The sequence below is a fragment of the Microcaecilia unicolor genome, chromosome 2 (assembly GCF_901765095.1).
Source record: "Microcaecilia unicolor chromosome 2, aMicUni1.1, whole genome shotgun sequence".
In the NCBI taxonomy this organism is placed as follows: domain Eukaryota; kingdom Metazoa; phylum Chordata; class Amphibia; order Gymnophiona; family Siphonopidae; genus Microcaecilia; species Microcaecilia unicolor.
This window is the reverse complement of record NC_044032.1, coordinates 279481080-279506392: the sequence shown is the minus strand read 5'-3', so window position 1 is coordinate 279506392 and position 25313 is coordinate 279481080. Positions and strand designations below refer to the sequence as shown.

General features: G+C 42.6%; 1 protein-coding gene across 3 annotated transcripts in view; it reads right to left on the bottom strand.

Annotated features, from left to right (window-relative positions):
* DENND4C (DENN domain containing 4C) overlaps positions 1-25313 on the bottom strand; it is a 300829-nt gene that overhangs the window by 234665 nt on the left and 40851 nt on the right. For all 3 annotated transcript variants that reach the window (XM_030194208.1, XM_030194207.1, XM_030194209.1), the window contains exons 3-5: positions 15508-15826; positions 7077-7329; positions 4043-4112 (exon numbers count right to left, since the gene is read on the bottom strand). In XM_030194208.1, coding sequence (XP_030050068.1) covers positions 4043-4112; positions 7077-7329; positions 15508-15812 — 628 coding nt within the window. In that variant the 5' untranslated portion in view covers positions 15813-15826. The remainder of the gene's footprint in view (positions 1-4042; positions 4113-7076; positions 7330-15507; positions 15827-25313) is intronic.

Sequence of the window (25313 nt, the reverse complement as noted above, 5' to 3'; positions counted from 1 at the left end):
AGGCATTGCATGCCACACTGCAGCACAACATTTTACACCTGTCATTGACCTGGTGTAAAGGGGCACACAGGTGTAGGTTTACACTGGTATTCTATAATGAGAACATAAGCACTGCCATACTGGGACAGTCCGAAGGTCCATCAAGCCCAGTATCCTGTTTCTAACAGTGGCCAATCCAGGTCACAAGTACCTGTCAAGATCCCAGAACAGTACAACAGAAATAAACAGTGGATTTTCCCAAGTCCATCTTAATAATGGAATATGGACTTTTCTTTTAGGAAATTATCCAAACTTTTTAAAAACCCTGCTAAGCTAACTGCTTTTACCACATTTCTGGAAACAAATTCCAGAGTTTAATAACACACTGAGTGAAGAAATATTTTCTCCGGTTTATTTTTAATTTACTACTTAGTAGTCTCATTGCGTGCCTCCTAGTCCTAGTATTTTTGGAAAGACAAGGGATTCACATCTACCTATTCCACTCAGTACTTTATAGACCTCTATCATATCTCCCCTCAGCTGTCTCTTCTCCAAGCTGAAGAGCTCTAGCCGCTTTAGCCTCTCCTCATAGGGAAGTTGTCTCATCCCCTTTATCATTTTCGCCACCCTTCTCTGTACCTTTTCTAATTCCACTATATCTTTTTTGAGATGTGGTGACCAGTACTGCACACAGTTTTCACGGTGCCGTCACACCATGGAGCGATACAAAGGCATTATGTTTATGTCTATTCAGTATTTATATACTGTCTTCACTAAAAAAAGTCAAAGCGGTTTACAATTCAAAATAAAAACAGAAAGGAACACCAAAACAGATAGGACAGCAGAAAAAAAGAAACAATAGGTAGAGGGGGGGAAAAAACCACACACACACACACACTGTAATTGTCATGGGCGCTACTGCCTCCAGAGGACCGAAAATCTACTCAGTCAGTAATTGCCTGCAAAAACAAAACAAAAAAAAGATTTAAAAGATTCCGAATCTGGAGGTAGGACATCTGGGAACCAATATTGGAGGGGACAGAATTCCGATGAAAGGGCGTGTGGACTCAAGTCTTGTTAAATATAGTGGGGGACTGGTAAGTTGATGATCCAAAGAGGAGCGGAGAGCCTGCGAAGACCTGTAGGGGGTAATAAAGGAGGCCAGGTAAAGAGGAGAACCCCGATGAAGAGTCTTAAAAGTCAATGTTAGGATCTTGTGGATTATGCAAAATTTAATTGGTAGCCAGTGATGTTGTCTCAAAAGTAGGGATACATGGTCATAGCAACATCCATGAGTGAGGAGACGAAGTGCCGTATTCTGGACTGTTTGAAGTATTCTGAGAGCGAGCAATGGAAGACCAGTATAGACAACACTGCAGTAATCCAGCTTGGAAGCAACAAGAACAAAAAGAAGAGAGCATTATAACACTTTCATTTTTGTTTTCCATTCTTTTCCTAATAATTCCTAACCTTCTATTTGCTTTCTTAGCCACCGCTGCGCACTGAGCACAGGGTTTCAACATATGACCGACGATGATACCTTGATCCTTTTCCTGGGTGGTGACTCCTAATGTGGAACCTTGCATCACGTGGCTACAGTTTGGGTTCCTCTTTCCCATATTTATCACTTTGCACTTGCTCACATTAAACTTCATCTGCCATTTGGATGACCTCATCTGCCATTTGGAATCTGATCTCCCTGCACAGCACTGAGGCACCTGAAAAGGGGCACTCAATTATAAAATTGCTCCATAGCCTACAACTCTTAAATCTGTCAATGCTGGATATTTGCATTAAACAGCATGATACCCTGAGGATGCTACAATCAGCATATAAACAGGGACACCTCTAATCTTTCTCCTTTAAGTTACTAGTAGAGGTTATAATGCAAGTGCCTTTGGGGAGATTAACTTTGACAATAATGTAAATTTATAACCACAGTCAATTAGATTTTTCCTGAAAATCAACATTCTCTAGATTCAATAAAAACCATACAAGAAGCACATAATGCAGAACTGAGGGGTCAAATCATTTCATTACAAGTTTCTACAAGTTAAGAAGCGCCTGCTTGAAGTAATTCACAACAGACTGCTTGCACAGCAACAACAGCACAAATGTACACATGCCAGCTGCTCCTCCAACTACCACAGGAAGTGACAGTGGAAGCAAATCTCTCTGCTGCACTGCAGACAAGAATCTGTGGTTGCACATGCACACGGATGGACTGGAAAGCAGACTCTCAACAAGACTCATGCTCACTCATTGCAAAACACACTTAAAAGGATTATACACATCATACGAAGTCCTGTGAATCATATCAACTTAAAAAAAATGGGGGGGGGGGGGGGGAGGGGTGAAAGTCACAATTAAACTGCAAGGCCTGATAGCTAAGCAGGAAGAATTAGCATGACTGTGCATGTGATAAACAATGAACAAGTGAAGGATAGGGAAAAAAGGAGCTTTGTTATCCTTCCTGCAGGTTTCCTGACCCTACATTTCACTTTCCAATTACACTTCCTATTCCCTTGCCACTTCCTCCAGATAAGCCTACAGCCACATGGTGCATCATCCCAGAACAAAAAGGAATAGCAGAGTGGTCAAAGCAGCAGGCAGAAAAGGAGGAAATATGGGATTCAACTCCAACTAATGTTCTTAGTACCTTGGGCAAACATCTCAGCCTCCATTGCCTCAAGGACAGAGACTGTAAGCTCTTTGGGGTAAGGAAATAAATATTGTTCCTGAACACAAATTGCCTTGAGCTTAGGTTTAGAAAAGGGAGTAATTACATCAAAAATGCAAACTAAAAGGGAGTAGAGTAGCTGCCTAATAGTTAAAGCACCAACCTGAGAAAGAGGGGTGGCTGGTTTAAATCCCACTGAAGTCCTCATAATATTGGGCAAGTCACTTAACCCTCCATTACCTCAGATACAAACTCAGATCGTGAGCATTTCCGGGACAGAAATACAACTACGGTACCCAAAAGTACATTGTTTCAATAGCTTTCAGGATGCAAGCAGCATATGATAAAAAAAAATTTATCCTCCTTCCGCTCCTGTGGTACACTTAAAATGCATATACTTTTGATCCTGCTTTATGGTACACTTATTATTAGGTTTAATTTGCTGTTTTCAAGTTCTCCTCTTTCATTGCATTTATGTTTACACTTGTTCATTTTGTATTTGTTACATTTGTACCCCGCGCTTTCCCACTCATGGCAGGCTCAATGCGGCTTACATGGGGCAATGGAGGGTTAAGTGACTTGCCCAGAGTCACAAGGAGCTGCCTGTGCCTGAAGTGGGAATCGAACTTAGTTCCTCAGTTCCCCAGGACCAAAGTCCACCACCCTAACCACTAGGCCATTCCTCCATTTTATTATAGTTAAGCTGTTAACAAAATTGTAAGTTTGATGTTAAACTGTACCTTCTGCATACCGCCTTGGGTGAATCTCTTAATAAAGGTGGTTAATAAATTCCAATAAATAAATAAAATTAATGGTTACTCTAGGCCCTTATCACCACTAACACACATACAGGCGGCAACATCTATGATTTGAACAGCTACAAGACCTGGCATGTGGCTAGGAAAGAGGTCTCGTGCTCTCACAGATGTTTTCCGTCCAATCCAAAAGCACAGGACCCTTGCTCCTCATGTGAGAGGCAGCAGACAAGGTGGCAGTGGACTGTGGAAGCTGACAGTTTCAGAATGTGACACTGATTTTGTTTTGTTTTACATTGCGAATAATTTTTTCTATATTTCTTGGTACATCCTTTTCAAGTAAGGCAGTAAGAATGAAAATCTACAACAGGTGTCAATACAGCCCATGAGCTAGAAATGGCTCTTGTGAAACTCATTTTTTCTGTCATGTTTTACTTTATTTTCGTGTGTGGCAGCAAGGGCTCCCATGCACCACCAACTAGAAGACAGCAGTACAGCATGGCAACAAAGCAAAGGGCCTTTTGGTGATTTGGAAATGTCCTATGTAGCTCTTCTTTACACCCTTCCCCCTCCCCCCAGCTGTACACCTGATGACGTTTAAGGAAATAATATTTTCGGATTTACTTACCAGCTTTATATGCGATTGAATCAGAAGCGGGGACGGACTTCTTATAACACAGGTAAACACTGGAACCCCACTGAAAAAGGACAAGCAAATTATCAAACGCATAAAAAAATTAAATAAAAACTACCACCCAAGGGGGAAATAAAAAAACAAACAAACGTACCAGCATACAACGCCCCCCCCCCCCCCCCCCCCCCACACACACACAATATTAATTATCCCTATGGGGAGCATACTAAAACAGGACTTGTGATTTATCGAGTGCACAACACCATGGACCAGCAGCAGTGAAAAATGTGTTATTTATATACTTTTATTGTAGAACCCAAAAACTGGAAAAAGAAATATACAGAAATGGCTGATGAGGTGTCATCTGATTTGGACCAATGTTTACTATTTCAAGGGAAAAGCCAACATGAAGAGAAATTGTGGTCTATCCCTTTGTATTAAGGTCCCTTTTTTATTAATTACTTCCAAGTATCTTACCTAAGAAAGTTTGTATTGAAAAAGATGTAGTGACAGGCAAAAGCAAAATATTGGAAATCATTCTCGACAAACATCTATCACTGGACAGTCAAGTATCAGCAATAACATCAAAATGCATCAGAACACTATGGAAACTGAAGGATAAGATACACTATTTTCCTCAGACTATTTTTCCAGATAATAGTACAATCAACAATACTATCACAAATAGTCTACTGCAATGCAGCGTATGTAGGATGCAAAGAAAACACAATAAAATCACTACAAACCGTCCAGAACACAGCAGCAAGACTGATCTTCAGAAAGTCAAAATACAAAAGAGCTACCCCACTGCTTGAAACCTATCAAAGCAAGACTATTCTTCAAAGCTAGCACCATTATCTTCAAGATACTATTTAGAATGGCACCTGAATATATGCTAAACATGATTAACCTTTCCCCAAGAAATGCAAGCCCAAAAAACAGGACTTACTTCATCTACCCAACTGCAGAAACAAACTACAAGACCATCTACACAGCAGGATTCTGTTGCCTAGGTTCCAAGTGGTGGAACTCACTACCAAAAACCACAAGCAGCATCACAAGCAATCTTCAGTTCAGAAAAGAACTGAAAACTTATCTTTTCAAAAATTTTTATAAATAACTATGAAAGATAACGATGCCCTCTCCTCGTCTTAACTGTAAAACACCATTGTAAGCTCACCAAAATGTAAATTGTAAGGCACTTTGAACCGAAACTTGTTTTTGAATAACAGTGGGATACAAGAACATATGTATGTATGTATAAATAAATAAATTGTTTATATTTTCACAGTGGGATAAAAGGGGGTGAGGCCAGTGGCTCAGTGCCATGCCAAGGGACCTGAGTTCAAATTCCCAGCTCAGGTCTGTAAGGAATGGGGATGCTATGGAGGGAGCATTCAGCCATTGCAGGGTGGTCTTGGTCATTGTGTAATGGTGACACCTAATGGCCAGATTTGGGACACATGATTGAAGGATTCTAGAAAGAGATCTGCAGCATAGTACCAGGCCAAGGAATATCACAGAGATGAGGTAAAGCAGGATGACACAGGGAGGACTGGATGCTGCTGTCATCACTGAAAAAAATATCTATTACCCTTATCCTTTGCTCAAAACAGTTCCTGGTTCAAAACTGTGCTCCCTGCATTCTTGGTATTATTTCTGAGCTGGAAGCCACCAAGGAAGAACTCATAGCACACACTCGTCCTTGAGCAGAGGGCGTGCCAGTCAAAATGTAATGGCAAAATTAAGTGGCCGAACTTGGGGCCCATGACTGCACAGTTCCAAAAGAAAGCAAGGTGAATGAATCCCAGCTGAGGAATCTCTATGATAACTGAGCTAACTCAGATGAGAGAGTATACAAACTTAACCCTCCACTGCCTCAGGTACAAACTTAGATTGTGAGCCCTCCTGGTACAGAGAAATACCCAGTGTACCTGAAATGTAACACCTTGAGCTACTACTGAAAAAGGTGTGAGCAAAATCTAAATAAATAAATAAAATAAATAATAAAATAGGGGAGAGAATTCCTAACTGTGAACGAAGGCTTATGGTGTGAGATCCTATCCCCAGTTCTGATTCAGCTGGAAGGCCAAAGTAGGAGCAAATTCCTGAGTCCCATGCTTCCCCCTCCAAAAAAAAATGTATTTTCAGCCATATTTCCAATTTTTTTTCTATGCCATCAACAGTCCTAATGTTCCTGTCCCACCTGGAAGAGCATCATGAGTCACAGGGCATATCCATGGTCTATCCTGGCAACGAGATGTACGCATACACACAATATACTGACCACAAGGACCTCCATAATACTTGGAAATATTAAAAGAAGACTGCAATGGATTACAAAACAATTAAAAAAAGACTAACTGCAGAAATTTTAAAATTCTGGACAATCTCAGTTTAAACCTTCCCCCCATGACACCATGCATTTACAGGAAGTGTGCCAAATCTACATCCATCCTGTACCCTCAAGAAATCACTCAGCAACTTCAGAAACCGGAAAAGTGTCCCCACAGGAGCCAATCCCTGCACAAAGGCTGGAAAAGCTAGGATCAGCCATTGTAAAGCTATAAAAAGGGGGACACAGAAAAAAAACAAACTGCAGCAAACGTGCATTCAGCGCCATCTGATAAGTCTCTGTTTGTAATAAACCAAGGCTTTAAAAAAAACCCTAACCAAACCTTTTAATGTTTTTTTATGTGATACTATGTTTGGTGGAGTTTAGTTACTCTTGATATCGCAGGCACACAAACTCCTACGGTCAAATGACACTTAAAAAAGACAAAGGATGACTTTTAAAACAGGTGCAATTTACAAAATTCTGAGCCTCTTGTAGCAAACATGTGTTTATTTACAATTAAGTTCTTAAAAATAAATTTCTGTTATCCCTCTTAAAGCATCCCTCTGCTTCAATGAAATCCCTCCCACTGCCTTCTCACCTTTCTTTTCAAAAGAACAGGAAGAGACAGGGATTTTTCAGGGAAGGAGATGACAGAGGCAGATCTTGGCCTGTGTGAGAGACAATGCTTACCATGCCACAGTTCAGGTTCTTATCGACCTTACAGAAGGTGTGGGGAGGAGTTTCTCCTTTGCTGCTCACAATAACACAGATGTCTGTCATAGCCAAGGAGTTCTGGGGCCGTATGAGATCCGCCCGGCGATAAGTGAGGAAGATGCGCTGGGAGGTGGTCGAGCTATTGTTCACATTGGCACACCGGCCATAGGGTGTGGCCTGGATCACTTCACAGCCTGGTATGAGGCGCTCCTTCCCTTCATACAACACTCTGCAGGCAAAAAGGGGAGAAATGTGAGCTGAACCAATGCACGTGATGAAGGGCACCAGCCTTGCTAAAAAAAACTAAGGCCAGGAACACCACAGCTCTTGGATTCCAGGTTTACATTATTTTACAGAGAAAAAGATTATAAAGGCAAATGTATTTATTTATAGATGTTTATATTCTGCCAATATCCTAGGCGGTCACATATAAACATGACCAACAAGCCATAAGTCAAACTGAAATACAATAAAATACAGAAGAAAACAATGCTGCCAGTGGAAAATTGAACATGTGAACCGGCAAAGGCTACAAAGAACAATAGAATTAACATGGCCTCAATTTGCCAAATAGTAGTTGACATGTGTAAACAATAACCTAAGAACATAAAGGCATCTAGGCCTATCTCAGACAATGTAAACAGCCTGATCCTGAGGACCATAAGGGCCATCTATCTGCCCTTTCCCTTTTCCTGCTGCAATACCCTAGACTTATTTCATCTATCTTTACCTTAAGCCACCTCCCCCCCCCCCCCCCCAAAGTAAAAGCACGCTATGGAGTGGAGTAGCAGCCTAGTGGTTAGTGCAGTGGACTTTGATCCTGGGGAACTGGGTTCGATTCCCACTGAAGCTCTTTGTGTCTCTGGGCAAGTCACTTAATTTATTTGTTACATTTGTATCCCACATTTTCCCACCTATTTGCAGGCTCAATGTGACTTACATTGTACTGTAGAGGCGTTCGCCATCTCCAGTAGAGAAACAAATACAAGGAGTTGATGTGGTCAGATAAAGGTTCAAGTGTTATTGACACATTGGGGAACTGTCGAGAGGAAGAGTTATGTAGAGTCTATTACAAGCTTTGGTTTTGTTGTGTTGCGGCGTTTAGGCTCTTAACTTGGGTAGATGGGGTATGCCTTTTTGAACAGGTTGTTTTTTAGTGATTTACGGAAGTTTAGGTGGTTGTACATTGTTTTCACAGCTTTTGGTAGTGCGTTCTACAGTTGTGTGCTTCTGTAGGAGAAATTGGATCCATAAGTTGATTTGTATTCGAGTCCTTTGCAGCCTGGATAGTGGAGATTTAGGTAAGTTCGTGTGATCCGATTGCGTTTCTTGTTGGTAGGTCTATGAGGTCTGTCATATATCCCGGGGCTTCGCCGTAGATAATTTTATGGACCAGGGTGCAGATTTTGAAAGCAATACGTTCTTTGATTGGTAGTCAATGTAGTTTTTCTTGGAGGGGTTTGGTGCTTTCGAATCGCGTTTTTCCAAATATAAGCCTGGCTGCTGTGTTTTGGGCGATCTGAACTTTCTTTATGAGTTGTTCTTTGCATCCCGCATAAATTCCATTGCAGTAGTCTGCATGGCTTAGTACCATTGATTGTATCAAGCTGCGAAATGTTTGCCTCGGGAAGAAAGGTTTCACGCGTTTGAGTTTCCATATTGAGAGGAACATTTTCTTAGTTGTAGAGTTAACTTGGCTCTCAAGTGTAAGGTTACGCTCGATAATAACGCCAAGGATTTTCAGGCTGTCTGAGATAGGGAGGGTGTAGTCTGGGGTGTTTATATTTGTGGGTTTGTTCGTATTGTATTGGGATGAGAGGATGAGACAGTATGTTTTATCTGTATTGAGTTTTAGTTGGAATGCATTTGCCCATGAGTCCATGATGTTTAGGCTGAGCTTGATTTTATTGGTGATTTCTGTCAGGTCATGTTTGTAAGGTATGTATATTGTGACGTCGTCTGCATAGATGAATGGGTTGAGGCCTTGATTGGATAAGGACTTGGCTAGTGGTGTCATCATTAGGTTGAAAAGGATTGGTGATAGTGGTGACCCTTGAGGTACTCCGCACTCGGCTTTCCACAGTGATGATATGTTTGATTTAGATTTTACTTGGTATGTTCTAATGGTTAAGAAACCCTTGATCCAACTAAGTATGTTTCCTCCAATACCGAAGTAGTCTAGGAGTCTTAGTAGTATATTATGGTTTACCATGTCGAATGCACTAGACATGTCGAATTGAAGGAGAAGTATGCTATTGCCTGTTGCTATTTCCTGCTTGAATTTGGCCAGGAGTGTAATGAGTTTCAGTGCTATGGAGGGGGTGAAATCCTGATTGTGATTCATGTAAGATTGAGAATTTATGTAATCACCAAGTTGTTTGGTTACCATGCTTTCTTTCAGTTTGACTACTAGTGGGATAGATGCTACTGGGCGGTAATTGCTGAGTTCACTTGTCTTTTTCTTGGTGTCTTTTGGAATTGGGGTGAGTAAGATGTTGCCGTTTTTCTTAGGGAAGAGACCTTGTTGGAGTAAGTAGTTTAGTGGGATGTAAGGTCTGCTATGAAGCGGTCAGGGGCGGATTTTATTAGGTAACTGAGGCGCGTATCCAATTTGCAATGAGTGTTGGAGAACTTATAAATCGCATGGGTAACTGTTTCGGTGGTGAGGAGAGCAAAGTTTGACCAGATTCGATCCGCTGGGTATTCTCTGGGGGTTGGGTCCAGATCGTTGATGAAGTTTTCAATATCAGTATTGTCAAGAGGAAGTGTGTTGCGCAGATTTACAATTTTTTCATTGAAATATTTAGCAAGTTTGTCTGCAGATGGGATATCTGTGTTGGTTGTGGTGATCAAGGTGGTGTCTAGTAGTTTGTTTATGAGTTGGTATAGTTTCTTCGTGTCTTTGTAGTCTGGTCCTATTTTGGTTCTGTAATGTGCCCTTTTGGCCTGTCTTGCTGCGTATTTGTATTTTCTTTGTAATTGTTTCCAAGCGTTGAGCGTGTATTCGTCTTTTATTTTTTTCCATGCTCTTTCGAGTTTCCTGGATTGTGTTTTTAGTTTGTGCTATTTCGTCTAGTATGCTTCTGCATCTTTTGTCCCAGTAAGAGAGGTAGAGTATAGAGTCCGTTTGTGTTGTCCATTCTTTATTGTATATTTGTTGCCAGAATGTTTTCGAGTCCATTTGGCCTCTTGTGCTATAGGTTGTGTGTTCTTCCATATGGCATGAGCCCTTCTTCCGCCAGTTTAGGGATAGGTTTAGTTTGTAGTGGTCTGTCCATTTAATATCATTTAATATTAGGTTTTGGTCTGTGGTCAATTTATGTGAGATGAGGTCAAGTGTGTGCCCTTTGACGTGGGTTGCTTGCATGTGTGGCCATTTCAGATCCCATAAGTGTAGGAATTCCTTGCATTCTCGTGCGTTGGCACAGTTTAGGTCTTCTAGGTGAAGGTTGATGTCTCCTAGTATCAGTATGTTTGAGTTGGTTGCACAAGTGTTTGAAATGAAGTCCATGAAGGTTGGCTGGCTTTCATTCCAATTACCTCGTGGTCTGTAAAACAAGATGCAATTCAGGTGATCAAGCAGGGATTTGCTATGGATTCTGATTGAGGCAATTTCAAGTTGGGTTGTTATGGGCTCAGCAGTGGTTTTGGTTGTAAAGTGGGATAGATTAGTGCTATGCCTCCGCCTCTCATTTCCCTTCTGGTCCAGTGAGTAATTTTGTATCCTGGAGGGCATAAGTCAAGGATTATGGGGTCCTTTTGATCATGGATCCAGGTTTCACTGATGAAGATTAGGTCAAGGTTTTCTGACATGATCCAATCTGTTGCTGTTGTTTTGTTTACGAGGGATCTGGGGTTGATATAACCCACTTGAATTTTTTGGTATGGGGCTTCTATATTTGGTGTTGTGTGGATTTTTGTTAGATGTCGTTTCTTTGTTAGTGTGTGTTTGCTATGACTTTTCTTTCTGTTCTGTTGGTGTTGTCCGCATGTTGGAATTTTTCCTTTCTTATGGGTGTTGTCAGTTTGTTGAGGTGTGGCGTATCTGGTCACTCTTTGGTGATTATGTAGTATGGGTATGATGTTATTTTCTGCGAGTGGGATGGTTAGTGTTAGGTGGATCAGTGATAAGGAGTACATAGTTAGAAGTATTTTGACGATATTCATTTTGGGTCAATTCAGTTTGGCTGATAATAAGCCGTGTTCGAGTGGGAGGGGGGGAATAGTTCTTTGTGAGGGTTCGTTCATTAAGTAGTCTCCAACAGTTAATTGCTTCCACTGTAGGGAGTCAATATCATTGGGTGATCATTGGCACACTAGAACACTCCTGAGTCTCTTGCATATCTAAGGATTATTTTGGTGGATAGATGCAATTTTTTTTTAAACTCACAGTTAGGTGTTCAGCAGAGTTTCCCCAAGGTGCATAGGCTCCGTAAGTCTGGGTGCTGTATCATTGGTTGGTGGTAGGAAGCTAGGCGAGATAATTGTAGTGCCAAGTGTTTTTCATTTCAGGGGGAGGAAAACAACGCCTGCATTTGAAGCATTTGAGCAATTTTGTGCAAGGCCTGGTTTTGAGATGAACATTGAAATCTGTTCTATTCTGGGGGGCATTCATATCTGTGAAAAGCTCCGAACCAGTGCTTCAGTCCCGTGGCAATTCCTCTCCAGATGCTCCCAGGCGCAGAGGCTCGGATCACTCCCCAAATGGGCACGAACTGCCCCCACTACGGCGGCCGGCACATGCGGCTTGGGACACAGAATCCTGGTCGCACTGGTCCCACGCATCGCACCGATGGCTGCTCCCGTCGCATAGCCTCCCATTACGCTCCACGCTTGGTGCTTCCTCTTGCCCCCTCTCTGGCTGATCGGCGCTCCCAGTGGTGCAGGTGGGCGCCGAGGTCCAACAATCTGCGCTGTGTTCCCTAGCAGTGGTAACAGGGAAGAGCTGCAGTTGACTCCTGGAGGCGTTCGGCAGGATGGCTCGGCCTGCCGCGTCTCTGTCTGACCCTCCAGCACACCACCACAGCAGCCTGTAATCTCCCGGTGGCTCCGAGGGCGCTGTTGGGCAACAGGCACGGCAGTGTGTTGCCAGGCCTCCAGAACAGATAGGAAGTCGCGGCCTGCCCACAGCAGCTCTCTGCGACCCCAGGTACAAATAAGGTACTTAACCATCCATTGCCCCAGGTACAAATAAGTACCTGTATATACTATATAAACCGCTTTGAATGTAGTTGCAAAAACCACGGAAAGGCGGTATACCAAGTCTCATTTCCCTTTCCCCCTGCCAGTGCTTTACTGAATTCTGATAATGGCATTTACCTCCACCTCTTTGGGAAGAAATTCCATGAATCCATGACATGTTATGTCAGGGCTTCCTAAACCTGTATTGAAGACCCCCCGCAGCCAGTCAGGTTTTCAGGGTATCCACAATTAATGTATCTCTTGCATATTTTCACATAATGGAGGCAGTGCATCCAGATTTCTCTCAAGTATATTCACTGTGGATATCCTAAAATTGTGATTGGCTGTGGGGTTCCCATGATAGATTTGTGAAATCCCATTTTTTGTGAAGACAGGGCTGGCTTACAAAATAAGCAATCATTTAGGGAGGCAAGGAAGGAAAAAATTAATTCTTACCTGATAATTTTCTTTCCATTAGTCCCAACAGATCAATCCAGAGACTTGTGGGTTGTGTCCCTCTACCAGCAGGTGGAGATAGAGAGCACCTCCGAGGTTTGCTATATGTGGACCTGTGTAGCCAAGTAAACTTCAGTATGAACGATACCAAAGCAGTGGAATGGAAACAATAAAAAAAACTCTCCTGACATTGTCAGGCCAAATGCCCAACATACTTCCACCACTTCCAAATGTATTTGTTTTTATAATTTAATCAAATGAAGGAACATTCAGAACAACGAAACCCGAAAAAACTAACCAACCGAAAGAAAACCGCAGACAGTAAATCCAGTGGGGGCCTCTGGGTTGATCTGCTGGGACTAATGGAAAGAAAATTATCAGGTAAGAATTAATTTTTCCTTTCATAGCGTCCCACAGATCAATCCAGAAACCCCAAGCAGTCCTCAAGTAGAGCAGGACACCCCCAACCCGGCAGAAATAACCGACGAGCCAAACACTGCATACTGCCGAGCTGCCACATCCACCCGACAATGACAAGTGAACATATGGACCAAAGCCCATGTAGCGGCTCTGCAGATACCTTCCAGAGACACCAAACTGAACTCTGCATAGGAGGAAGCCTGAGCTCATGTAGAATGAGCACAAATTTGCGCAGGGGCTTGCTTGCCCAATGCCACGTAGCCCGAAGTGATGGCCTCCCACACCCAACGGGCTATGGTGGGCTTGGAAGCCATATGACCCTTCTTACTGCCTCCAAAAAGGACAAAGAGATGGTCAGAAAGACGAAATTCATTCGTCACCTCCAAATACCCGAGAAGAGCCCGTCTCACGTCGAGGCACTTGCTCGGGGTAATCTTCCCGGCAAAAAGTCAGCAAATGCAGAGACTGCCCCAAATGGAAACGAGAAACCACCTTGGGCAAAAACGAAGGAACTATCCTAATCGATACCCCCGTCTCCATAAAACGCAGGAAGGGGTCTCTGCAAGAAAGAACCTGCAACTCTGAAATTCTCCGATCTAAAGTAATGGCTACTAGGAAAATCGCCTTCAAGGTAAGATCCTTAACCGTAATCCCCAATAAGGGTTCGAAAGGAGGACGCTGAAGCGCTTTGAGAACTAGATTAAGGTTCCAGGATAGCAGAACTGGCACATGCGGAGCACGCAACCAATTTACGCCCCTCAAAAGAACTACATCCGGGTGGGAGGTGATCGACGCCCCCTGAAGCTGGCTCTAAAGCATGCCAGAGCTGCCACCTGCACCTTAAGAGAATTCAACGGAGTGATTTCTGTACACCCTCCTAAAGAAACGCGAGGATAACTGATACCGAAGCCGAAGTCACTGACAATCCCGAACTCGCACACCACGAATCGAAGGTACGCCACACCCTACCATAAGCTATCGAGGTGGATCTTTTCCGAGCCTGAAGCATCGTATCGATAACCGCGTTATATTCGATAATAAGTTGTCTATGGTACACCAAATAAATTCCATAGTAAGGAGTGAGTTTTATACGATGAGAAAATTAAGAGCAATTAACTGTAGATTTGTTTCAAATTGTGGTGCAGGCACTGATTCTTAGTAAATTTGATTAATGCAATATAATCTACTTGGGTTTACCAAAACATCTAATAAGAAAAATTCAAACAGTTCAAAATATAGCTTTACGTCTAATCTTCTCTTTACATAAAACAAATAGAATTACTCCTTATTTTATTAGGATTCACTGGTCACCTGTTGATGTGAGGATACTTTTTAAGCTGGGCTGTTTGTTATGGAAAACCAGATTTGGATGAGTTCCACTATATATGATTAATCTTGTAAGTTATACATTAATGAACCATCTAATTTTCGGAACCTGTCTTTATTTGATCTTCCAACTCCCAAAGGTATCACCTCAAAGAAGCTTTTTAATTGTTTGTCTGCTTTTCAAGCCACAAACGTTTGGAAATTTCTACCAGTCAATCTTAGAAATATTACTGACTATACCACATTTAAGAAAAGTCTGAAGACATTATTGTTTCAGATCTATGTAACAAAGAAATAATCCAATTCATGGTTGCCTTTTGTTTTTCCTTATTATTATTAGTATGTTATATTGTTTTTATGGTTAAAGTATTTTTTGTACTATTACTATGTAAATTCCTAGACTATTGCACTCTAGAATCTTATTGTAATCCTCTGTGAGCTATATTAATGGGAAACAGCAGGATATAAATTAACTGTAACTGTATTTGAATTTAAGTCACTATTCGGCCAAAAACGAATATGTATTCAGGGCACAATAAGGGGCCGAATCGAATGGAATATGAATATTCGGTACAGCCCTCATTACAACAGATGCACAAGAGATCTGATTTTATTCTGTAGGTGGAAGGGGTGAGGCCAGGAAGGGAGATCACTAGTGTTATAATCAAGATATCAATCCATCAGGGGAAGAAAAACAGAGTTCAATGCAGTCACTACAATAATCTTCTTACAAGTATCCATTACACTTCTTTTGAGGTCACAACCAGGTTTGGTTTTTCAAGGTTTTGCAAGTAATCTTAATATAACTTGTGGTATGAATGAATGCAAATAGGATTCATTGTAGAAATTCAGAAAAACAGATCTGCTTGTGATCTTACAGGACTTGGAGTGAATGCACCTGCTCCCAGAGGAAGGCTGTCATTGCTTCCACTTACCCATCCATGCACTGCTTGTTATGACGTGGCACTGGAATATAAAATGTACCGACAAACGTCCATGCATTAAACACTAGAAACGTCCTTACCCAATGTCAGTAAGTGGTGGCTTGTCCCTGGCCCGTCTGTAACAAATGAACAGTTCAGGGCTCTTCAAACTCCCATGATTCAGGTTGGCCTGTAGAGCTGTTGGGGTGCTTTCAATGCAGGTATAGCCCTCTGGTACTGTTTCCCCAGCTGACTTGTTGATGATGGCCAGGTCTGTGATGGGAGCCTTTGGGCCAGCTGTCTTCGTTTCCACACGGCTTGCATCTTGATCTAGAAGTGTGGAAGTGTCGGTGAGGCCAGCCACCACAAAATAGTCGGCCACTCGCAGGCCTTTGTCTTCCATCATAACTGTGGCATGCCCTGCAAAAAATTCAGGAAATAAAATTATCATGGGTTTGGAGACTCTGAGGTGACCTTCAGCAGGAGGATTACTATAGAGGTGTTTCACCAAGTGTTTTAGACCCTAGCAGGAAGAAAGCACATCTGTCAACCAAAACAGGTTTGTCTAGCAAGCTCCACCTTTTTACATCCATTGTCAAGATACACAAGTGTCCATATTCTCATAAATGAAAACAAATGCACACAGCAAAAGAAAAACTATTAATTTAGACTTAAGACATCATCAAGAATAAAGGACATAGCAAATTTATGGTAGAGGGATTTATCTATAGAAAAACGAATATTGGTGGAGGAATGGCATATAATGAAGATGGCAGAGTCAAGACAGGATAAAGATTCTACAGAAATATCACAATGTGGAATCTTTACGTATAGAAATTCCATGTGTGAAGAAGAGAAGAATATTGGTGGGGTTATACTACCATCCACCTGAACAGCATGAATAGAGACAATGCACTGCTGAAAGAAATTAGGAAGGCTAGCAAACCTGACAACACAATACATTTAGGAGATTTTAACTCTATCTATCTGATTCCATAAATGTTTTATCTAGACATGAAAGGGAAGGAAGTTTCCAGATGCCATAAATGATTGCTGCATCAAGCAATCCAGGACTGGACCAAAGGCAATAGCAATCAAAATGCAAATTCATCATCACTGGAATGAAGACGCTAAAAAAAAAAAAGACCCTCTACTGCTGTCAACATTTAAATTTTAAAAGGGAGACTGACAAAATGAGGAAATTTGCTCCTCCTCTCCCTCCCAAACAATTGCCAGGGTCAAATTCTGCACAAGACCTGGACATTTTAAAAAGCCATTTTGGAAGCCAGCACAGTTTAACGATGAGATGGGAAGAGATGAAAGCCAAAAGAGCACCTGTCAAAAAATGGACAGCAGACTCTAATGAAAAAAAAAAAGATGAACACAAGCACTGGCAAGTTAGTTGTAAAAAGGAAATAAGGCAGGTTGAGTGAGGCTTTGAAAAGAAGATTGCTGTAGAGGCAAGAACAAACACCAACTTTTTTTCTACTATATCCGAAGCAAAAAGCCCATAGAGAGAGTGACGCTGGTGATTAAGAGTTAAAAGGAGTGGTAAGGGAGAATACGGTAATAGCAGAAAAACTAAATTTCTTTGCCTTGCTATTTCAGGAGAATGTTGGGGGGGTCATACTACAACAAAAACCTTCTTTGATGGTGATGTTTCTGAGCAACTAAAGCTCACCACCAAGTCTAAAAGATGTACTAGAACAAAATGACAAACTCAAGAGCAACAAATCATCACGACTGGATGGCATTTCACCCCAGTCCTGAAAGAGGTCAAACATGAAAGGGTCAATATTCAGCATGGTTTAAGGGGGCAAGAGAGGCTCCTGCCTGCATAAAACATACTGAGCAGGTTGGCTGCCAATATTCAGCAGCACTTAACTGGGCAGTGCAGCTGTATATTAGCTCTGATCACCACAGTTTTGTCTGGTTAGTGCGGGGACAGTCCATGGGCAGAGCATGGTCACAGCTAGACCTTAACTAGTTAGCAGTGATATTCAATCCACTAACTGGTTAAGTAAGTGCATAAAGTTAGGAGAGTAAAAAGGTTATCCTATCTTCATCTGCTGAGCTAACCAGGCACCAATGTGATTATCAGCCAGTGCCCAGTTAACCACACTGACCTGGATATTCAATGCCAGTGCCCAGACATGGCCCAGCATTGAACATCCAAGCTTAATTCATGGCTGTCAGTAGCTTAAAAGCTGCTGACAGCTACAGGCTGAATATCTGACACTTATTTAAAATGCCTACAAACTCCACTTGAGCACTAGTTAGGAACACATTCCTTACAGTATAATCTTGTTAGAACCTAACGGTACACTTCGTATATCTCCTATGCTGAACCGGAGGAAAAAAGCCTCAACAGACTCCCGTATTTTTAGCTATACAGCTCTATAAATCGTTGGAGTTCTTACTGTCATCACAGGCAAAAAAAATCTCCTGGTGGTCTTTAAAGTTTGTACCAAATCTTAAATGATCTTAGGTAAAACACCACTTATTTTATTAATCAGATTGCTGTCCCGTGATCTGTCGCGTGATCTGTCAATTCCACGGCCGACACTGGCCCAGGTTTTGGAAACAAACTCTCTTATCCTGCTTCAGGATCCGTGGTGACTCCGACTTTCAACTGGCGACTTTCACTAAGTGGTGTTTTACCTAAGATCATTTAAGATTTTGTACAAACTTTAAAGACCACCAGGAGGTTTTTTTTGCCTGTGATGACAGTAAGAACTCCAACGATTTATAGAGATGAATAGCTAAAAATACGGGAGTCTGTTGAGGCTGTTTTTCTCAGGTTCAGCATAGGAGATATACAAAGTGTACCGTTAGGTTCTAACAAGATTATACTTATTTAAAATGACCATGATACCCAAGGACTGGAGGGTGGCAAAAGTAATACTGATTTTAAAAAGAACTCCCAAGATGATTCAGGAAACTAGAAACCCATAAAACCCGACATCTGAGCTGGGAAAATGGTTGAAGCTATACTTTTAAAAAAAATCCACAAGACTGACCAAAATTACTGTCCATATAGACCAGTGGTCTCTAACACGACCCATGGACCACATGTAGCCCCTGAAGTCTTCCACTGCAACCCTCAAACAGTTGGCTGAAATGCTCTTCAAGTCCTGCAAATGCACTAATTTCAATCTTGCCCACTCAGATAGTACATATCTTAAAGAACTGCTATAGGTCGTGTATGTACATAGGTCAGCATAGAGCAGGCGTAGGACTTACTATGCTTGCACCATATAAGTATGTTAGGCCATAGGACAGGTCAAAGATCAGGATTCATAGTTAGATGCATGTGCAGGAAAAGCTTCTTCATTTTTCAGCTCCATGTATCTGTGTGAACAGACTGTTTCAACTATGAACATTTTGAAGTAAAAACTGAGGAACAGACTAACTGCAGTCAGTCTCTTAAAGTTTGTTACGAATGTGCAAGACAAATTATGAACCACGATTTGCTATGCTGGTAAATATGCAGACAGGTATCTCATTAATGATATTTGCCACAGTTCACAAGCCACATTTGAATTTAAATATATCATATTTGTTTTGTAGATTCAATATTTCATGTTTAATAATCACTTGATAATAGTAACCACAATCTCTTGTGTTACGTCAGGTGTCTCATTTATGGAATTTGTTACTGTTGAAAATTTCAAGTTTTAATTTTTTTTAAGTATATCCTTGAAATGCTGTAAAATCAATATTAGTATTAATGTTTAAATACCCAGTCTGAACAAGCAGGCCAACGTGGTTTACAAAGAGGGGCATAATTGAACGGGGCGCCCAAGTTTTCCTGGGGCCGTCTTCGCAGGACAGCTCCGTGAAAGGGTGGGGAAACCCGTATTATCGAAACAAGATGGGCATCCATCTTTCATTTCGATAATACAGTCAGGGTCAACATTTAGGTCGACCTTAGAGATGGTTGTCCTTAGGACGTCCTTAGAGATGGTCGTCCCCGGTTTTCGGCGATAATGGAAACCAAGGATGCCTATCTCAGAAACTACCAAATCCAAGCCATTTGGTCGTGGGAGGAGCCAGCATTCGTAGTGCACTGGTCCCCCTCACTTGCCAGGACACCAACTGGGCACCCTAGGGGGCACTGCGGTGGACTTCACAAATTGCTCCCAGGTGCATAGCTCCCTTACCTTGTGTGCTGAGCCCCCCCAAACCCCCCAAAAAACCCACTCCCCACAGCTGTACACCTCTACCATAGCCCTAAGGGGTGAAGGGGGGCACCTACATGTGGGTAACAATGGGTTTGTAGTGAGTTTTGAAGGGCTCATATTTACCACCACAAGTGTAACAGGTGGGGGGGGGGGGGGGGGATGGGCCTGGGTCCGCCTGCCTGAAGTGCACTGCACCCACTAAAACTGCTCCAGGGACCTGCATACTGCTGTCATGGAGCTGGATATGACATTTGAGGCTGGCATAGAGGCTGGCAAAAAAAAAATTTTTAGTTTTTTTTTTAAGGGTGGGAGGGGGTTGGTGACCACTGGAGGAGTAAGGGGAGGTCATCCCCGATTCCCTCCGGTGGTCATCTGGTCAGTTCGGGCACCTTTTTGAGGCTTGGTCGCAAGAAAAAAATGGACCAAGTGAAGTCGCCCAAGTGCTCGTCAGGGACGCCCTTCTTTTTTCCATTATCGGCCGAGGATGCTCATCTCTTAAGCACGCCCCAGTCCCACCTTTGCTACGCTGCCGACACGCCCCCGTGAACTTTGGTCATCCCCGCGACGGAAAGCAGTTGAGGGCGCCCAAAATCGGCTTTAGATTATGCCAATTTGGGCGACACTGAGTGAAGGACGCCCATCTCCCGATTTGTGACGGAAGATGGGCGCCCTTCTCTTTCGAAAATAAGCCTGTAAATCAGTAGTATGTGTAAGCTTGAAATCTTTTGATGGCCCTTTGTCATATTCATATTGCAGGCCGTCTTATGAAAAAGGCTGCAGACCACCAATATAGACCAAGCTTAACAGGAATGAGCAGGCATGGCTTCAGCAGAGGCAAGTCTTGCCTTACCAAATTATTAGATGTTTTTTTTGAAGGTACGAACTAGAGGACAATGATATTGATACAGTGTATTTGGACGTTCAGAAAGCACCTGACAAAGCCTCTCATGAGAAACTTCTTAGGTAATTACAGAGTCATAGGATAGGAGATCATGCCCTTTTCTGGACTGCATACTAACTAAAAGACATGAAACAGTAGGACTGAATGGCCAATTATCCATAGAGGTGGGAAAAAATGTCATTACTGGAGTGCTCTGCTCTATGAGTTGGTACTGGAACCTCTGCAGCTTAACATACTGTATTCATAAACTATCTGGAGATAGGAGCGACAAGGTGATCAAATTTGCAGATGAGACAAAATTATTCTAAGTCATTAAAATGACTGAGAATTGTAAGGCCTTGCAGAACAATCTTGTAAAACTATGAGAATGGGCATTTAAATAGTAGATGGAATTTACCCACTAATTATACAAAAATCACCAAAACTTGTGCGCTCAATTTGAGTGTGCAATTTAATTGAACAAGCCAATTAATGCCAATAACTGGCTTTATAACAATTTTAGGGGCTAATGGTAATCAGTTAACATGTACACGCCTAAATTTTACACGTGTCCTGGAAAAGGGGGCACAGAAATGGGAGGGTCATGAATATTACGGGACAGATCATGGGAGTGGATTCGAGTTACCTGTGTAATTATAGAATAAAGGGGTTCTGCATGTAAATTTTGAAGGAGGCATTTGCACCATGTTTTCTTTGGTGCAAATGGATGCGCCTAAATTTACACACGACCCCCCCAGCTTAAGCGCTATTCTATAAACCGCACACAAGTGTTTTATTTCACACAGATTTTTTTAGGCGTGATTTACAGAATTCATCCCTTAATGTGAACAAGTGCAAAGTGATACACAATGGAAAAAAATCCCAACTACAGGTACAAAATGTTGTGTTATGAGTTAGGAGTCACTACCCAAGAAAACGATCTTACCCTCATTGTGGATAATTTATTGACAATTTTCAGCCCACTACACTGCAGCTGCTAAAAAAGCAAATAAAATGTTAGGCTTATCCAAAATGAAATGGGGAACAAAACTGAGAACAACATTATATCTCTTTATAGATCCCTGGTGCATTGGCATATTGAGTACTATGTGCAGTTCTATCACCCCATTTCAAAAAAGATAGTGCAACTATAAAAGATTCAGAGAACAGGAGCAAAGATAACAGGGATTTCCACCAAATATGAAACCAGCTCCCCAACTGTCCACACCCTTTCCAACCAGGGGCGTAGCCACGGGTGGGCATGGGCCCACCCAGATGCGGTGCACCCTTGCCAATGCCAAAGCAAGCTAGACTCCCACGTCCGTCTTCCCTCTGCAGCTGCTCCTGTTCAAAAGGGTTGCTGGCAGCATATAATAATCACTGCTGGCTGTTGCCAGCTAACCCGGAAGCCTTCCCTCTTCAACTGCGCTCATTTAAAGGGTCGCCGGCAGCATGTAAAAATTGCTGATGCTGTTGGCTGAACCGGAAGCCTTCCCTCTGCTGCATCTTTCCTCCCCCAACTATGATGTAATTTCCTGGGAGGAAAGATGTGGCAAAGGTAAGGCTTCCAGGTCAGCTGGAACCAGTGCAGTGATTCTCATACACTGCCGGCAACCCTTTGAATTTCAAAGTTTGAAGTGCAGTGGAGGTGCTCTCGATGCTGCATGGGGGGGTTGGAGCGAGGGAAACCTGTTGGGCATGGGAGTGGGGAGTGGAGTGGAGAGAGAAAAGGAGAGGTGCTACACGGGTGGGGGTGTAGGAGAGAGGAAAAGTTGTTGGGCATGGGAGTGGAGGAGAGGGAGAGAAGGAGAGATGCTGCAAAAAGGGTGTAGGAGAGAGGGGAAATTGTTGGGCATGTGAGTGGAGGGGACAGAGAGATGCTGCATGGGCAGGTAGGATCATTGTTGGACATGGGGGGAGCGAGGGAGAGATGCTGCAAGGAGGGGGGGAGAGTGGGATAATTGTTGGACGTAGAGTGGGGAGAGAAGGTGAGATGCTGCACAGGAGGAATGAAGGATAGAGCAGAAGAAATGTTGGACCTTGAAGGGAGGGAGAGATGCTTCACAGAGGAGAGAGGGATATATTGGACATGGTGGTGGAGGGGAGGGAGATATGGAGAGATGCTGCATGGGGGAGAGAAAGATGTTAGACTTGGGATGCAAGGGTGAGAGAGAGAGAGATATGGTGGACAATGGAACAGAGGGAAGAGGAAAAAGAGGGAATGATGCTGAACATAAGGGTGGAGGAGAGAGAAAGAGAGATGCTACACAGGAGGGGGAAGAAGGAGGGAGATGTTGAATCCAGGGGTAGAAGGAAGTGTGGGAGAACTGCTGGACTATAGGTTGGAGGGAAGAGAGCAGATGCTGGGCTAGAAGGGTTGGAAAGAGGAAGACACTGGGATGATAGAACCATGTGGGAGAGGCTAAGGTGGGTGGTAAGGAAATGAATGAGAGGAGGATAGTGATTACAGGGGGTAGAAATATGATAATGGGGAGTTAACTGAAGATGGAAGGGAATGGAAGGTTGGGGAAGGAGTGAGATGCATCTGAAAAGTAAAAAGAAGGAAAGAGCTAAAATGGAAAAATCAATATGTCAGAGGCAAGTGAAGTAAGGAAATGGAATGAGAGAGGAGAAAAGACAAATGGACAGTAGCTGCTTGAAGGAGAATTAACAGAAAATGGAAAACAGAAACTGGAACTAACATGGAAAAACAATTGACCAGACAACAAAGGTAGAAAAGGCATTTTATTTTGAATTTATTAACTGAAATATGTTAGCTTGAGAAATGTGCATAGTGGATGTCATTTTGTTGGGTTCATTAGAAAAAGAAACATTTGTTTTTATTTTTCCACTGTTGCAGTACATGGCGAAGTTCCAAGTTCAGTTTTAGTCTACATATTTCTTGTTCTGTATTTAGTGATGGTCTGTCAGTGTGATTGTGATGGTAGGTGGGAAGATTGGTGGGGAGGAAGGGAAGAGAGGCTTCTTTATTTTCTGCCCTGGGACCTAGCATGTCTAATACTACTCCTGATCCTTGCTGTAGCTGTTGGGGATCCCCAAGCTCCATCAGCTAAGGACCTCCTCTGAACACAGCCTAAACTCCTTTCTACTAAGCTTGGCAGATGGCGGAAGAATCCTTTAGCCACTGACAACTAAGCATGCATTGGATGCCGGCATCAGCCTACTAAGCGGGAATTCTGGCCATCTTCAAAGGAAGCCTTCAGCTGACAGAGCTTGAGGATCCTCATGAGCCAAAGTACATTTTGAGATGGAGGTGCTGGGGGAGGGGTGGAGAGAGGGGGTGGGGCAGAGAGAACATTTTTGTGCTCACCCACTTTGGGCTCAGACCCACCCAAAACTGGCTCCTGGTTACGCCACTGCTTCCAACAGGGGCAGATTCCATTGCACACTGTATTAATACATACTAGCTTGTTTGTTGATGCTATTGTTCATGGCTGATACAAAACTTACCAATAATTTAAAAAAAAAAAAAAAATTAACATGGATGGAACACCTCCCTTATAAACAGAGGCTAAACAGATTAGGTCTCCTCAGCCTACTGAAAAGTTGACCAAGAGGAGATAGGATAGAAGTTTATAAAATTATGAATAGAGTGGAACGCAAAAATAAGGCACAGTTGTTTAACCTGTCAAATACCACCAAAACAAGACAACACTCCATAGAACTAATAACCAGCAAACTAAAAAGAAATCCTAGAAAGTTTTTGCTTTTTTTTTTTTTTTTTTTAATGTAGCACATAAGCTATGGAATCTGATGCTGGAGGATGTGGTAAAGACAACCTACATAGTAGGGATTCAAAAGAGGATTGGACAAGTTCCTGGAGGAAAAATTCATAGAAAATGATAACCTGACTCACCCAGGCAAACTCACCTAGTCTGGACTTCCAAGCTAACCAAACACTCCATCAGTACAAGGGACTGCATCAGCCCAACTCACATAACTAACATCCTGAAATCACCTCCACAACGGCTTGCATGCTAGTTCCAGACTCTCTGGAGGCTGTCAGCAACTCTCCATTCTCTCCTGCCCTCCCCTTCCTCCCTTCCGTCGATGTCCCGCGATTCTCTCCTCCTGACATCTCACCTCCAGCGTTCCCTTCCCCCTCAGTTTTCCACCCTCTGACGTCATTACGTTTAGACGTGAGGGCGGGGCAATGAGTGGGAATGGATGTTATGAACTCAGGCATCCAGACGTAGAATGTTGGAGGTGCAAATTATTATATAGGATACCTAAATTTTTAATTTTATTTTTCAAAATCAATTTTAAATAAAACACCTCAATACAAATAAATTATTATTATTATTATTAATTGTGAATAGTGCTCAGAAATTAATTGTGCCTGTATTATTTAGAACTGATTTTGAACAAGGAAGTTGGCGGTGTGCCTCCAGCCACCAACAATGGCACTCCCCAAACATGCTCAGTTCATGCTTCAACTGAGAATGCTCAGGGAGTACCGGAATCGGTGGCTGAAGGCACACTGCTGTCTTCCTTGCTCCTGAGGCAGTACAAGGGCGGCTTTGGCTGTGGATTTCTTTGACTGGCAGGGCTTCGGCATCCCTACCAGTAAAAGATATGATATCTAATGTGCAGGGGAGGAGAGAGGGAATGCATAGCACCCCCCCTCCCCCGCCCACCCCTGTGCCCCCTCAATGGACTGCTGGCTATGCCCCCATGATTAATCGCAATGTAGCCCTAGTTTTTTTGCTTACATGGTTTTGGCAACAGTGGGCAAAATAGTAGGTGGTCAAGAACCTTTCCTTCCTACAGCGGGGTATGGGTGCTTTAAACAGACTTCCAAGAGCTCTAGGCAACATTATTT